At 34.0% G+C, this 18,300-nt stretch overlaps 1 protein-coding gene across 3 annotated transcripts in view; it reads left to right on the top strand.

Annotated features, from left to right (window-relative positions):
* LOC145664262 (uncharacterized) overlaps window positions 1-18,300 on the top strand; it is a 300,981-nt gene that overhangs the window by 247,241 nt on the left and 35,440 nt on the right. For all 3 annotated transcript variants that reach the window (XM_081730772.1, XM_081730771.1, XM_081730770.1), the window contains exon 2: window positions 761-869. In XM_081730772.1, the coding sequence (XP_081586898.1) occupies window positions 821-869 (49 nt within the window). In that variant the 5' untranslated portion in view covers window positions 761-820. The remainder of the gene's footprint in view (window positions 1-760; window positions 870-18,300) is intronic.

The following is an 18,300-nucleotide window of genomic DNA, read 5'->3' as shown; positions in this document are numbered from 1 at the left end:
GGAAAAGGGAGGTGAGAAGGAAAAAGGGTGGGGTTTGGAATTGTTAAAATAACATGACTCCTTCAAGAGTAGAGATGTGTTAATTAAAGACGTGTTTCAACGTTTTCTGGTATTTCCCTTAGAAAAGAAGAAAAAATGCTAAGAAAAAGAATGAGCACCGCAATTGTTATGATAAGAGGGCCATATTTTGAAATCCCTTAAGATTATAGGAACATGAGAGATACGAGGCCGTAGGCCGTCCAATGCGGGGGGGTTCTTGGGGCAAAGACTCCAGCTAGCCGAAGGCTAGTATAGGATATTTACTATAGTTAATAAGAATATATGCGTAAATAATTATTGATTTGCATTATATATTCTGTGTATATGTCCGTTGGTGTGAGATAATCGCGGCTGCGTTTATGATTCTGTCTTCCATTTGAAGAAAATGATACGGATATCCCAACTCACTGAAAAAAAAATCAAAGATGTGCTATTAAACTATTATCTTAGTAATATACTAACATACAATCATATACTATTAAACAATAGCCGTAATCCATTCCACGATTTTAGCTTTCGCAAAATTCCAAAATATGGCATGTACAGTAAGATTTTTTGAGAGCAAGCTTTATTTATTGTTTAAATGAACTTACATAAACAACTTATTATATTTGTAATGTTGTTTTATAGTTAGCAATGTTATGTATACGGGAATAGTTTTTGCATCAGAGTTTGAAAATGATAACGCTTGTTGATTGGTTATTTTTATATTGTTCTCCAGAAAGAAGAGAAGAAGAAGGGGCTGACGATAGCAACAGCAGCCTTCTTCATTGCAGCTGAGATGGGTGGAAGCGGAGTTCTTGCCATGCCAAGGGCTGTAGCCGATACAAGTAAGGGATTTTCTTTTGTTCTTTGGTAAAATAGGATATCATGTAAGCAGTCCCATTGTAACAACATTGTGATCCTTTCGGCAAACCGTTGCGTTGGAGCCCCTACGAGTAAATTTTATGCGTAATACATTCTGTTTGTGGGACACATAGCCAAGTGACCATCGGGCTCATGTATTAAGACAGCCCTGGATGTAAGATGATAGAAGATAAAAGATATAGAAGATGTGCTTGTTTTTCCAATTTTTGCCAACATTTCTTAACTGATTTTTCGTTTCACTGGATAATTTTCTACGTTCTTCTCCACACCTGCAGATACTTTTTATAACTCTCTCGTAGTCGTAATGTCTAATTTTCTGTGTCGAATACTACAATATTTTACTTCAATTGTTTCCAACTGGCCGATGTATGAGATCGGTGCAGTTTTACAATCTGAGAAAAACAGAGAGAAACAGAAGAGGAAAGAAGGGGAGAGGAATCCATAACGAATATACGTACCTGCAAAACCATCAACTACGCTACAACTGTTGTTGTTTGCTTGCGACCACTGCATTTTATCAGTCTGCTTAGTTGCCAGCTCCTTCCCTTCAAGATGAGGAAGCGAGAAGCAAACCGCGAAGTAACACAGGATTCAGTTTTAAATAGCTACTCTACTTAATACATTTAATGACTTTTTTTTTCTTGATTGTTCCTTTACTCTTCCAAGTCCTATTTTGTTCTCTCTAAAAATTTTGTTTTCGCTACCCGAATCGTTACTTTTATTCTTTTGTCATTTCAGACTCTAGGTTGTGGGTAGGTTCGGAAAAATGCCCCAGAGGGAAGTTCCCTGACAGGCCAATCCCTGACATTATTACTATTTCATATCATAATCACAATTTGTGGTGAATAACTAAACCAGACTTTTCACACATGCTTTCCCTTATCTCTTTTATTTCTTCCTAGAACATATTTATCAGACACTGATCATAGAATTACACAAAGGCTATATAAAGTGGAAATCCCGTGACAATTGTGAACTGGCCTTCACTCTGAAATCTAAAATCAACATCAACAACTGAGATAATGCTGACATTTTACGAATTGTATTGACATTAATACAATAGTGTCACGGAATAAGTAAGTAAATTTCTCAGAAATAATGTATCAGTTGCGATGGGAAATTTAGCACTCAAATTTAATCATAATTACAAAAAAAAAAAAAAAAAAAAAAAAAAAAAAAAAAAGTTGTTTTCCCTGTACTTGGAGTGAGTGAATCATCAACGGATGATAGCACGTGCCACCACTCTAGCAGCACCAGTTTCTTCCAGGATATACTTCCGGAGTGGGCTAATTCTCCCGGAGGTAAGATAAATCAAATTACGATTATTTATCACTTACTGGGGGAATATCCCTCAGCAAATATTGACAGAATGCAGCTCTCTCACGTCTTAATTTAATTTCTTCGCTCCCTCGCCAGGGGACAAAATTTTCTGGAAGAAAGCTTGAACAGCAAACTTTGGTATTCCTTACGTAGATTATTAGTAAATATAGTTGAGAATTGGTAATTGCAACAACAGAGTTGGAAAATACGTTAGCCCAACGTTTCTTAAAGTGCATGTTGGTCAGCCAACATTTTTTTCGTCATTTATCCAACAAATTTGATCTCGCACTCCTAATCAAAATTTCACTTCTTCCGTAAGAGTTATAGCGGTTGAATACAACGTAGAGCCAATGTGTTGGAAGTTAGCCAGCCTATCATTCCTCACTGTTTGGTCTACTTAGGGCTGCCCATAGATTTAATGGGCTCCTACTGTTCCCAAACTCCACTTTTTATAAAAATAGCCAAGTAACAATTCAAAAGTCATTAAATTCATCTATTATCAGTGGACTAACTTGATAATCTCTAGAAAAGTTATGATTAGTTTATCGCTGTTGGAAATTTTAAACATTAAAAAACTCAAAGTTCAAGAATCATGTGGTTCGGATTCCACGTTAATCAGTAGGTCCACGTCTCATATAGCCTCGCTGCTGAAAGGGACGCTAAACTAAAATCAACTCAACTCAACTCAAAGTTCAAGAAACGAAACTTTAAAAAGTAAGTTTTTCACGGCCTCCCGACATTTGTTGGGGTTCCACCTTCCCATTGGGGAGACCCTGGGCCTACTCTCTGTACTGTTAGATACGGTAGGCCTATGTCATTCCATTTTTTTTTATTTATTCATTTTTTTAAGGAAAAGAGAACAATAATGTTAATTTCGTCCAAATCGAAAATACATCCAAAGATTAATAATCAAAGAGTTATCGTTTCAATATAGATTTTTTCATTTAGTTTATTTTTGAACCGAGGATGTATAGTATAACAAAACGTACATTAACCCAGAAATTTCAGCGTTAAAGAAATTAATACAAGTAGTAAAGAAATTAATAGTAGATTAACCAATTGATCTTTGAAATAGTTTATTGAAACCGAAAACAGGAAAAGTGGTTCAAATCATTCGCCTTATATTTTATATTCCATTTATATACGTATATGGTGTTTACATTTTCATGTAGATCTGTGAGCAATCCATACAACATTTACCATGAACAAATGTTTCAACTCCCAGGAAGTAAATAAGCGGGAAATTTACGACGAAACACAATTATTGAATTGTAAATTCACAAAACATTTTCGTCATATCATAACAGCTGCAGAATGGGTTTTAGTTTCTTCGCTTGAGGATTTTCATTAGTAGTTTTAATTATTTGAAAACTACAAATTGATAAAAATTCAAAGGCCCATAATTTTTTCGTTTAAAACAGATTTTTCGCGGATTTAAAACAGATGCCAGTAGCTTACACAAATGTTTTCTGTCTTTTTTTAAAACTAGTTTTTCATTCGTTTTTTTAAACAATCGTACACAAAGTGCTAAAAATTTGTTGATAGTTGATAAATACTTGTTGATTAGTAGCCAACGTATCAAACTGATAATTGACATCACAAATTTCCTTCACAGTTGTAAATTTATCCTTGGACTCTTTATATCGTAATGGACTGAAATTACAAATTTCTTAACAATGGACAGTAATACCTGAAACAGTAATACCTGAATTATTATTATTATTATTATTATTATTATTATTATTATTATTATTATTATTATTATTATTATTATTATTATTATTATTATTATTATTATTATTATTGTTTTTTTTGTTTTCATTAGAGGTCCATAGCAAATTTGTTTATATATAAATATATTACATAGATAGATTTTTATTTCACATGTTTTTCTGTTTGGTTCGAATTTTACAATCGATTGTCTTCCTTATTTCTATCGACATTGAATTAAATACACGTATGCTTATCTCCAACGATAATCTAACAATTCATCAGTTTGATACAAGTTTTTTTTTTTACACGTTATCACCTCAAAATTAAGTTTTTGATACCAACACAAACGTGTTTCTGGATGTTTGTTACGGAAATATTTCTTATCGCCAATAAACACAAGATATGTTTACTATATTGGTTTACATTGTTCTAATGCAACTGGCAAACTTTATCGTTATATTCTGAAGAATGATTTGTTGAGTTCTTTCCTTGTACTGGCTTTTGCACTAAGTCCTGATTATATGAATCAGTGATGACCCTAGAGGGGAGGCAAGGGGCAGACGTCCCCCGGTGATATAGTCTGCCCCACTAGACATGTTGTGTTGTGAGATACGTCAACTAATATAAAATTGTTGTTTTGATATTCAAAAATTTAGCTGACCACCAGAAAACAAATCTTTAGCCCCTCCACTTGCATCCCCCAAGAAATTAAAGCTGGCTTCATCGCAGAAATGAATCAAATCGAAATGTGTATTAAAAAGTATTTTTTCCTAAAAAATAAATTAATAAATAAAATAAAATCCTACGTTTAATATATTGAATTGTTTCATAGATGACATAAAACACACGGCTATTTGCAAACGCCACGACAACGAATATCTTCATAAATCACTACGTTTCTAGCCCTAGTGTTATCAATATGAGGTGGAAGGTCATAATCTAAAAATATACTAGACATATGGTCTATAAAATGCCCTTAAAAACATGGAAAAATGGCGATTAAACTTCCAACTGTAACTTTAAAAGAATACAACAAAAAACGAATGATGGGTATCGTGTCCGCGATTCCAGAAAAAAAAAAAATACGTAGCTTCTTCAGTTGAAATAATGTAAGTTTGATTTTAAATAAAAATAACCAAATAAAATATAAATTTAAACAATTGTTAGTAAATAAGTCAAATGCAGTAAATTATTCAGCGTAAAATTCACTAATTTCCCGTATCTCAGCCTACTATGTAGGTGTATTTCCCGTCTTGCGGGTCACTGCAAAAATAAAGAAATAATTCATTCACGTAAATTGTGTAACTAATGTTTATAATTATGCAAAATGTATATGAAAAAGTAGAAAATGAAAATCGGGGACACATTCGGAAGTGGGGGAGGGGACTTCCGAGGAGCGCTACCTCTCTCCACCAAAATACAGACCGTCAAAAAAAGTAACAAATTTACACGTCAGAAATGATTTAAAAATATTACATACATACACAAATTAATTTTGGAAATAATGCATGAAAATGAAAATTCTATTTTTTCCCCATTTACTTTACATACGGGTGCCGTAGTTGATACGGGAATGAACTTTAAAACTCTCTAAATTGTAAAACGAAAACTTAGATTATGTTGAAAAAGGTAATTTTAACAACAAAGAGACATTTCAGTTTGGCGAAGCTTTGACAGTATTGTAAAAATGTGCACAGAGATGCACTACAGCAGCGACTTAATACATATTTAAAATAGTACATGAAACTTTTACCCAACAAGAGAAAATTATTTTTTTCAGTCTTTACTGTTGATAGTGTTCAGGGTTTCTGTTGAAATTCTGAAGGTTAAAGGTAATGTATGAGACGTGTAATATTTTACTTCAAAATAGATTGGAGCTTTGTACGAGGGACTTAGTGGCAGAGCACTTATCTCTGGCACATAGGGTCCCTGGTTCGTTCCCCAGCCAAATAAGTTTGTAATGTACAACATTGTGTCCCTGAGTTTCCTCGGGCACTCCTGTCTCCTTCCACATTCTCATTGCACTAATTCTTCTCTTATCATTCACTTGCCTTAATCATTCGTCCTCCTTAGCTTAAAGGACATAATCCTGGGACGATAAACGGGAATATTCTTTTTCACTTTTGTGCAATAATTTGCGCGCATTATCATTAATTTATAGGGAAAGTTGCTAGCTGAAGGAAAAGTATACACCAGGAGACATGGCACCTACAGCTCTCATGAGTTTCGTAGATAATTCTTTCTTCCTTCCAATGAAGTAAATTTTCCGAGAGTGTTTTGTGTACGATGAAATAATTGCATAGTAGTTATAAAATGACAACAAAAGTCAAGTTAGAGAGAAGAGCTATTTAATTTTTCATGTATAAAAGTAATTTTTGTTTCCGACATTTAGAACTATTTTTCTTGGTGCACATCATGATGGTCACAAAGAAATATCACAGTATATTTAAGACATCTATGTAGTGATTCTACAGTTAGATACTTTTAATGTACAAGTACTAGTGTGTCACAGCTAGAAAAAATCAGACAATAGGTACAATCTGTTGCTAAATGGTTCATAATGCAAGGATCTGTATACCCACATGTATCTTTTTAATATAAACATTTGTTTTTACGATCGGGGCTGCGGTGCCTCAGCAGTAGAGGGTTCACCTCTGGTGCATCGGGCCCCTGGTTCGATCCTAGCTCGCGCCAATTGAACTTTCGCGATAAACACCGTGTGCGTACGTTTTCTCGGGGTTCTCCCGTTCCTTTCACTTTCTTCATTCCACTATTTCATTCATTTCTCATCTCACCGCCGTCTCATACAGTACCGACCTAGCCGGCATAATCGTGGGATGCAAAAGTCAAAGATTTCATTTCTCTCTTTTTTTCTTTTTTCTTTTTCTTTTTCTTTTTTTTTTTTTTTATTTAACGATCTGTAAACAAGTAGTAGCAGACGAGAGATGGAAACTACACTTCTAGGAAGAGAAGAAGTGCACACGGAAAACCACGAAGAAATCTGACAACCCCTCCATAGGTTCTCCTTTCAAAGGATAGCTATAAAATAGGACGACGGGATCGAGTCTTGTACTGATCATTAACCTACATTAGCTTCTCTAAATAAATAATCAGAACCTTCGAAGTAATTGGTAAAGCTCGTTGAAAGTGACCCAGCTAATTTCATTTCAGTGCATATAGTAATTAGTCGGAGGGTGCTATCGCTAACTTGTATGACCGAAATAAACTGCAATGAACACTGTTCAACTCCTTCCACGCTGGCACGCACACATCTTACGATTCTACACGATTTTAACTTGGTTTAGGCCAGTAAAGTACGATTTAACCTAGGACTAATTGCAAAAGAAATGAAACCAACGCCAATTGTTTTATTTTATGTTCTTATTGAACATACAAAAAGTATAGAAGAATCTAAGTAGGGTACAACCCCAAAATGAGCACTTTCAATATGGCGATCAGTACACCTTCAAATAAATTACATATATATAGCTATTTCGAGAAAACTATTAACTTTAGAGTGAAAGTTCCCCGCTTAACTTTTGTTCGTCTTTCTTTAACCTTCATTTTGATACCCACATCATTAAAATCGGGCTCATACTCCTAATGTTATAAAGCAAGTTGTTTGTGACTTTGGGTTCCGCAGGTTATAAATAGCGGCGCATGTTAAAAGAAACTTTGCTGTTTATAGAACTTCCATAGAAACATATGTGCTGTGTTACTTTGAAAATCATTATTATTATCATTAGTTGAAATGTTTTTAGATAATTTTATAACAAAAATAATTTTAAACTTGAATATACAGGTTTTCTTTTAGGTTGTGACTTTTTAATATGTTAAATTATATTTTTCTCAGTACAGTGCAGATTAAATGTATTGTGCCAGTGGTCATATTGGTTTTACTTATACTGACATACTTTATATTGGTCTCTTTGCTGGAAAGCATGATAATTCTGTAGATACTTCCCTTAGTTCCATAGCGTTGTGTTTAGAAGGTTTTCACTTACTGATGAGTTTCTTGGGTTGCATTGGGCATCTCATAAGTGGAACAGGGTTGAAAGAGATATTAGAGTTAGTGTACGCACCAAACACTGTAGTTCACATACTAAGTGGTGCAGTTCTAAATATACTTTTATCTGAGAACACCATTTTATACGAAAGTTCACCTGAGCTTATGCAGAGCACTTTGACAAGTGACACTTCCTTGCTTGATAATGACCATATTGTTCCAAAAGGTATGTGGTTTGGTATAGAGAACTGTATCACATGGCTATAAGTTAAAAAACAAAAACAAAAAAAAAAAAAAAAACAACTCCCAACTCATTTCACATGAACTACTGAAGGAAATTCACAGTCTTATCAAGGATAAGAAAACATCTTTGGCAGCTGATAGTCGTACCAGCAATCTATGGATTCAATACATGAATCTTGTAGATATCCTTCGCAGCTTTATCAATCCGAAAGGACAGAGGAATTTGCATTTGAGTACATATAAAGAAATGCTTTCATATTTTGCAGCCTGTGGTCACAACCTCTACTGAAATCAGTGTACCTATACCTAGAGGAAATGACTCGGCTACAAGATGACCATCCGGACGTATACAAATTGTTCTCTGAGGGCACCACGTCACCCGACGAAGTTATCGTTACTGGGCAGAATTTTCTAATGATCTCGTGATTGAGCAGACTCTAATGACAAACATCGAAACCACAGGAGGAGTAACATGAGGTAGAGGTATTGGGAAGTCCCAAAGGTAACTTTAGATTTTGTCTATGCCAGCATACACTGAAATTAACTACGTCCTACAAGAGCTATGAGACTTTAATATCACACAAGTGATCAACATGAGGAGTGTACTCTGCTAGAGTGAGGAGAGATCAGAAAGATGTTTTAATTATTTTGCAATACCTTCGGGACCGAAACCCCTTCTTCTTCAGTATTGGAGACACTATGCTGTACAATATTATAAATGGAAGTGAAGTAAAATGAATGTTAATGTTGATATGACAAAGAAAGTTGGAGATAAAATTCTGAGCTAGGTAGTCGAGAAAGAGGTTGGTAAGTATTCATTTAAAAGATTGCATCAATTTGTCACTATGAATGCGAAAAGCAATATTCTTATCGATGGTCAAAATGTGTTTATGGAAGAACAAATTCTCTTCCAGAGGCTGCTGTTAGTAGCTCATTCAAATAATGAAAATAAAGTATGAGGTGTTCAAGTACGAATTATCACAATATCCTTCAGCCCTGTTTGACCATTGAATTTATGAGAGAAGCGAAAGAGTCTGATTAGCAGATGCGTTGTGGAAGATGGTAAGAAATAAATTGAATAAATCAAGTGAAACATTATTAGCAAAACAAGTCGTTGTGGATGGCGGCAAAAAACGTGAGACTTTTAATTCTGTGTGTGCTAGCTATGTGCAGTTTCCTTAAAGAATCTAACCCAAAGCTTTCATTATCTTTGACGGTTATTGTTCTGGACCAAGCATAAAAGACAACCCATGTTCGTCGATCGAAGCGAATAAAAGGAGTTCAAGTTACATTTACTGGGGACATGCCATTTCACTCTAAGAAGGAATTATTCCTCGCAAACCCAAACAATAAACAGCGTTCCATAAACATGCTGAGTGATACACTACCAGTAGAGGGCTTCCAAATACTATATGCTACTAACGACGCGGGTGTCTACATTGTAAAAACTTGTGTTGAATGTGAGAGAACAAGAATTTTAGGAATGGTCAAAAAATCTTTCAAAAGATTGCCATCTTGGCCAAGAATTTTGGGAATGATCTAAAAAAATGCATTAAAAAAATTGTGAACTTGGCAAATAATTAGTTTTAGGATCAGGGACCACAAAATTTTTGAACGACTCCTAAATCGAGTTTTCATACCTTTTTACGGAATAAGCATATCATACTGAGTTAAGCGATAGTTTGGGTTTGACTACATTATATGTAGTTCTCGAGATATGAGGCATATAAGAAAATTTTTGATTGAATGAAATATATTGGATTTTTTGGATCTGGGGCAACAAAATTTTTGAACGGCCCCTAAATCAAGTTTTCATATTTTTACGGAATAAGCACACCATACTGAGAAAATTGTTTGTTTTGATTTGATTATACAATATGTAGTTCTCGAGACATAAGGCCTAGAAGAAAATATTTGTCTGAAATATATTGGATCTTTTGATCGAGAAATGAAGACACTTGTGTGTGCAGAAGATACTGATATTTAGATACTACTTTCTTATTTCGCAAGAGCAGGTGGATTACCATTGTATCTCAGATCACAGGGACAAAAGGGTTGCAATTCATAACGTATTTGGGACATAGAACATGAATGCTCTATTTTCAGTGAAGAAACTTGTAGTCACCTTCCATTTATTCATGCGATTGCTGAATGTGATACGACATCGCATTTGCTTGGTATAGGTAAAATTGTGCCATTGAAGAAAACTAAAGATAAACTATTTATTTAGCAAGCAAGAGTATTCAAAGATTCTTCGTCCACCAAAAAGAACATCATCGCTGCAGATGAAAAAGTCTTAATTTATTTATACAATGGTAAATCAACTGATACGTTGCAGAACTTGCGTTACCAAACATTTTGTCAAAAAATATCAACACAATTGTCTGTGGTTGAAGCTAAATGCTTCCCATCCACAAGTGATGCAGCAGCGTTCCATTTGATGCATATGTATGTGCAACAATGGATTGAATTAGATAAGCAATTGAAGCCAGAGGAATACGGATGGAAACAAGTTGAAGATAGGTTTCTTCTGATACCAATGTCCGTACCTGCAGCTCCTGCAAATATTCTAAAGGCCATCAGATGTAATCTCGACGGGATTGTGATTCTAAAAAATACTTGTAGAAAACAGCAAATGGTTTGCACTGCCGCATGTGGAGAATTTCATGGTACAAGTTGCCTGAATTCTCCTAAATCTTGTTTTGAGACGAGTATCCAGACTAGTTTTCAACTCACACTTTTATTTCTTTGCGCTGAAGTGATACTAGAATACAACATTCAGTTGCCGTAAATTGAGAATAATAATCACATGTGATTGTGTGTATAGTGGATATGTAAAAAGGATTATTCACCATTATTTTATATTTTATAAGCTGTATTGAGAATAATAATCATATGTGATTGTGAGTGTATAGTGGCTAAGTGAAAATAACTATTCCCCGTAACTTTAAATTTTATAAGCAATCTGTTTTACCAAGTACTATTCAGTTATTGTTAATAACCAATATAAAAGAACATTTGCCAACAGATAATTTTCTGTAACTTTGGAAGTATTAGCTCGAAAGATTAGAGAAAGACAAATAAAAAATAAGGAGAGAACTTTCACTATAAAGTTAATGGGTTTGAAGAAATAAACCGAAAAAAGTAATATACATAATTTATTTGAAAGTGTACAGGCCGCTATATTGAAAGTGGCCATTTTGAGGGTGTTCCCCTACTTAAATTCTTCTATACTTTTTGCATGCTCAATAAAAACATAAAATAAAACAATTGGCATTTGTTTCATTTATTTTGCAATTAGTCCTAGGTTAAGCCCTATTTTTCACTAGTTTTACTGTACTAGTTTGGTAATGCGTCTACTGAACTGAATGAGAGTCCTGATTTTTGTGATTGTAAGTTTTTCTCATAAGAAACGTTTCACCACATAAGCCAGACGATAAGCGTGTAGCTATCATCATTGAAATCTAAATTTAGAATACCGGTACGCTTGATTGTCAAGTCACGTGAAGCACGTTTTTACATTAATTCTTTTAAATTAAAGAAGACATGAACTTGTTTGTAACACATTTAGAGATAAAACAATCAAATTGTGACAGACATACACTCTAAAGAAGTTTTCTGAAAGACCTTGTGAAGAATGTAAAGTGAAAACTACTATATGCTTCGTATATTCCCATCTAAGTAAAATATCAACAATGAAAAATACATTTAAAATAATAAATAAACAAGACCAAAAGCACAGTGGACAATAATGCCGCTTCGGTGCTGTACGAAAGAATGGTATACGATATTTTTTTGGCTAAATGATTGGCATAACCGCTTTTGAAGCAGGAGAGTAAATTTGATACACCATAGTAGATAACGTTGTTCGAAAAGCACGTTGAAGTGTATATTCACGTCTCATATACCTATTCTTTGTACTTGTACAATATGAATGTATATATTTGTAATTTCACTAAAATACAATGACAATGCTAAAAACAATGTTCATAGTAGTGGACTGTAAGGCTTGATTCGTATACCACATGAATGCAACTAAATATAAATTCACTGTATTTAATGTGATTACAACTTCAGTTTGCACACAAAAATAATACACGAGAATAAACATATTCACAAGGTCTTTAGTTGCAAATGATTGTGATGCTACGGCTTATTGTTTGTGCTATATAGTATGATCTTCGACCATGATATATGGTCACCAAAACTGCATGTTCTTGCCTCCACACTCACACTGTTCACAAAACAATCGAAAAGCGTTAAGCAGCTTGAACACTGTTGCCAGCTAAAGGCACACACACTGTTAAATACACAAATAATCCCAAAGAGTACTGAAATTAGGAAATTCAAACACAACCAATGAAATGAGGAAATCAACTTGGATGATCAAGTTATAAATCCAATCTGAAACACATACACACCGACCACCACCATTCTCACTAGAGAAAGAGAGATAAACGAGAGAAGATATATGGTATAGACATGTTTCATTAATTTTTGAATAATTAATAAATTGAATAAACCATTTGTGAATAGTTAATAAATTGAGAGTTACATCATTCTTTCTGGAAATGAGCGACTGTTTCATGTTTTATTAATTTGTGTTTGTAACAAATGTAATCCTTTTTAAACAGTTATGCTTACAATTCATTTACTATGATACCTTGGTTTTGTTAAATAATGTTTTATGTAGGGACTTCAGTGGCGGTTCTAGCCTGGGGCCGGGGTAGGGCTAGGTTCCCAGTTTCTTGAATGACAAAAATAATTTAAGATATATATATATATATATATGGAAGTTAATAGTAAACTTATGATATACCTATCATAGTCTGGGTTCTGGTTGGCCCCCCAGTTTTTACCTTCTAGATCCGCCACTGAGGGGCCTATATACACCTCGATTTAGTTTATAGAAGTAAACGTAGGAAGCACACGGAAAAAGAGGGACAAATGATCTTTGTAATGGATAGCTTTCCTACAGATATCTTATTGAAGAATACATGGCTTATAATACATGAATACACTCTTAATACTTTTTCTGTAATGACTCAGGTATTGAGATTTTTGTTCCCTCTAATTTAAAGTTCCGAGTATGTCTATGACATCAAATGAAGTATAAAGTGGTTGTATAGGTCTATATATACACTAGATCGGTTCACTTAATTTCCAAATTGATTTTTTTTTTTTTTTAGAAAGTATTACTTGTAGCTCGGAATTCACACCGTAGTTGTATGTGAGAACATGACGTTATGATGTGACAGCATTATCGCTCACCTGAGCCAAGGCAATGTTCAGTGAGAAGAATTTGTGTATGGTGTGTTGTGTGGTCAGTGTCGGATTGTGGAATGACTGATCAAAATGAACAGCGAACGAACCTGTGTTAAATTTTGTTTTAAACTTGGAAAAACGGCTACAGAGATGTACGCAATAAATGCAAATACATTTCGGTGATGCAACAATGAGTCACACAACGGCATTTCAGTGATTTGGATGTTTCTAAGTTGGGAAAATGCCCATGAAGAATGATCCCTATTCTGGCCGCCCCGTAGTCAATTGTAATGAGGAGAAAATTGCCCAGATCAATACACTTGTGAGATCCAATCGTAGACTGACTGTCCGTGAAATTGCATGGAAGCCAAATATTTACATCAGCTCATGTAATCAAATCTTACATGGAGCCTTATTAGGTATGCGGTATGTAGAAGCGAAATTCATGCCGAGGATTCGCACACAACCAGTAGGATACTTTTGTCATCATCAGCAGGTAACTGGAGAAAACAGCCGCTAATGATCCGACTTTTCTAGTCTGTATCATCACAAAGTATGGATCATGGGTCTAGGAGTATGAAATCGAAATGAAAGTGACGTCGTTTCAATGGAAGACATCTGTACCCCTGAAACCCAAAATGGTCGGGGAAAGTGCTACTTTATATTAGGAGTTGCGCCACACAAATTTGTTTCACGTATCCAAATTGTCAATAAGGACTTCCACACAGATGTGTTACAATGATTACGCGATTCTATTTGTCGTAAACGTCCGGAGAAAAGTACATATGGAGAGTGGCGTTTGTATCATGACAATACTCGGTGTCACACTTCAAAGAGGTTATCGCTACTTGAGCAAAAAGAACAGCCTTGTCATATACCATCTCCCCTTATTCGCTGATCTGGTTCCGTGTGACTTTCATGTCCGTAGCATTGAAATCCATCTTAACAAGGAAACGATTTGTCACCATCCAGAATAATACGACGAGGGATCTCCGGCGTAGCCCTCAACAGACGTTCTAGGACTACTTCCAGCGACGGAGACAGACGTTAGATACAGTAAGAGAGTACTTTGAAGCGGACAAACACGAATAGTTGGTAAGATGTCCCTATTATTTTTTTACAGTACCAGTCTAGGAATTAAATGAACAACCCTTGTATGTTATGCACACCATGAAAAGAATGCTACTACCGCCTATCATAAAAAGAAGAAAAAATCCACACAATTAGCTTTTGAAAGAGACATGTATAACATTCAATTTATATTTAGCACTCAATGCTTTTTTTCTTTCTTTCTTTGATTTGGAAACAAAGAAAAATATTTGCCATGTTTAACCTTAATAATAGAATTCAAACACGTCATATCTCTTGCGTCTCTGATTGACGTAGATATAATGCATACTAAGGAAGCGATAATTATCTATTTACACAGGCACTCGTATGTGTGTTAACCATCCACAGGATAAGGATCAAAAATCAATACTATGAATACTTTAACTTTCGTAAAACACGTGCTCATTTTAAGTTCTTTGATATATTACGCTGTGATTATAATTTATCATTGTGTTTTACTAGTACCAACAACAACTGGCCATTGATGGTACTTAGGGTTCGACGACTATTATCTGGTAAAAAGAAGAAAAAAACTAATCTTGCAAAAGAATTGAGCACGGCACACAATTAAGGTTGCTACCTTTTGGTGAATGTCTATAAAGTTCATGCTAAAAATTCAATTATTATACTTTCAATATTATTAGTTAGTGAGTTATTGATCTGATCCGAAAGGTTTAATACATGCTATCTAGTAGCTATTTAACGGTTTAATTGATATTTGAATTTGATTATTTAATAAATTATTTGAATATTTTTTTAATAAATTGTTAATTGTTAAATTATTTGAATTATTTTACACAAGTTGTTCGATATTATATTTGTAATAAACATAATAGTTTAGAAATGTTATATATAATTCTGCATTTGATTATATTGTTGATATTAATCAGCTTTATTTCTTCATTGGATTTTAGTTTTCATGCAAGAGATGTTAAAGCGAATCGTCTCCTTTAGCCTAACCGGCATAAACGTGGGACGTAAAACTAAAGATTTCATTTCATTTTTTGTTAAAGCGAATATAAGCCTATTACACTACCATGTTGCATTGAGAGACGAGTTACATCCGAGCCATACTGTCAGTTTGACTCTGGGTGACATTGATAGTATTACTGTTGTTTTGATCGCACTAGCAGTACAAACTGCAGAAGGCTTTGAGGGTCGCTTCAAAACGTAACTACAGTTATGATTTTTAGACTTTTTCGTTAATTTGTCGTGGAAAATACATTTTTGTTTTACAACAGCATATTTTTATTTAACATGGTATTTCATTCCTGTCGCTGGAACATCCAGAGTTTCTTACACTAATTATTTGCAGAGAACTATTGTGCAGTACAAACATCATTATGGATTTATCGTTCGTGTGTAGATCGCTGGATCTTAACAGTTCATATCCAAGTCTGTACATGAACAACTTATTAAGAATAATAGGAATAAGTACTATGGATGACCAATTCTGGATTTCGAAAAAATTTGGAATTTAGAAAACTCTGGATTTTGGAATTTTTCCGAAATCCGAAATTTTCCGAATTCCGGAAAGTGAAATTTCCGATTCCTGAAAATAAATTTTCCGGAGTCTGGGTTCTCTAAAATAGTATATGTTCATAAATGAAAATTTAAACAACAACAAAAAAAAGAAAAAAAAAAGAAAAAAGAAACAGATCTTATAGTGCGAACTTGTTAGCTGTTAGCACTGGCGCAAATCCCGAGGCGGATGAGGGGGACATGTCCCCTCCAATCTTGGAACTGGGGGAATGCCCCCCCAATAATCCGATTTGAAATGTGTTTTTTTGGGGGGAGAAATGTGATTTGTGTCCGATTACAACAAAGGAAAGTGAGATGAAATTGATGTCCCTCAGAAAAAGCTTCAAATCTGTCCGCCTCCCAATGTTGAAATCAACTCTGCTCTCCTAATCCTCCAGAGCTCTGTCTTTCAACTTCATAAATATTTTGAACATTCCTTAAAAAAAAAAAAAAATCTGAACTGTCTTACACGTCCCCCACCCCCAATGTTGAAGACAGATTTGCGTCGCTGGCTATTAGTGAAACCAGTGAAAAAGCATGTCGCATCGCTTTGCCTAATCAATTATCACTTATGGTTATAACAGATATAGTTTGTGTTCGTTATTTTAGGCGAAATAAGAATTCTTGTTGCATAACCTGTGTTATTCCTAAAATGGCGTACAATAAAAAAAATCACAGAACTTAAACGGGAAATTACAAAATAAAATTCTTCTTCTGTATGAAGGATTATAGAAATTGATATTATTTGGGAAGCTTCACTTTTATCAGCTACACGAAAGGAAAATGAGAAAGCTATTCATTTTTTAAAATGACTATTTTTATTCTCAGTATAATTATCTGTGATCACTAGCAAAATTAACAGCTTAAAATACTGTTTCAACATTTAGAACTTTCTTAATCTTAGGTACGGGAAAATTCAGATATTCCTTATTGACTGAAAGGCCAATTAAAAGTAGACTTTTCTTTCTTTTCTTTCTTTCTTTCTTTCTTTTTTCTTTTTTTTCTTTCTTTTTTTTTTTTTTTAAGGAATCAATATAATTGACAACTACTTGCTTCTGTTTGGTTAATGAATGAAAAGTAAAGTTTCGAAAAGTGAAATTAATTTTAAGAATATGCAATTTTCCCCCAATTCTCGAGAATTTTTGTCAGTCGTTTTAGGTGAAACGAGGGTTAGGCAAATTAGTGTTCTAATTTCGTCTGTGAAAGCATAACAGGATAAAATAATTAGTTAGGCGAAACGAAGATTAGACTAGACGACGCAAGATCGATCGAAAGAAATCATTGGTAGTGATTTCACTGTTAACAACACGAAAAATTTTAGCGATAGAGCAGTCCCGCAGCCAACTACAGACGTTTAGGAGGGGGGAGCAAAAGCCGTGAAAAGTTCTAAACCGCTCTACAGCAATAATTACTGAGATCTCGTATGCGTGGTAACCATAATTCTCAACATATCCCTTCACTCTAACTCCCTATAATATAATAATAATAATAATAATAATAATAATAATAATAATAATAATAATAATAATAATAATAATAATAATAATAATAATAATAATAATAATAATAATAATGGACATTTCAAACGTTTATTAAAACATCAACCTATTTCTCTTTCACCACAATTCCTTTCACACCAAATATCGTTCAACTTTTCCCCCTAACGTGGACAAGGTAAGTGTGGGGTCTTAATACTACCTTTATTAATTTATAGTTTATGAAATGGATGTAGATTGGATTAGATTAAGGAAGCATAATGATCTTTACTATTTAAATAATAATTTCCGAAAAAAATATTTAAAATGTATATTTAAAAAGAAATAAAATATAAAATACGGACCAACGCACTAAACTTCCTCTCTCCTATATATTAAATCAAACTCAGATATTCTGTATTTATAACTAAAACATTTCTTTAGAAAATATAAACACATTTATAATAGGTATTTTCAGAAAACTTTGAAGATAACTCATCCCAAGAATAAAATACTCCTTGTTGAATAAAATACTCCTTGAAATATCATAGGTCATATTGTAGAGTTGTAATTGTATTTATTTATATGTACAAAATCGCTTCAGTAATTTTTGAGAAAATAGTCTGAAAATATTTTACCCCAAGAATAAATTAGCTCTTGTGATTTTTCCAAAAGAATGATCTATCCCACATTATAGGTTGTCAGTGAAATGTTTGCTTAAGAAATATGAACAAAATGGCT

The sequence above is a fragment of the Thermobia domestica genome, chromosome 11 (genome assembly GCF_964235325.1).
Source record: "Thermobia domestica chromosome 11, izTheDome1.hap1.1, whole genome shotgun sequence".
Lineage (NCBI taxonomy): Eukaryota > Metazoa > Arthropoda > Insecta > Zygentoma > Lepismatidae > Thermobia > Thermobia domestica.
The sequence above is the reverse complement of the archived record's forward strand: the minus strand, read 5'-3'. Positions and strand labels throughout refer to the sequence as shown.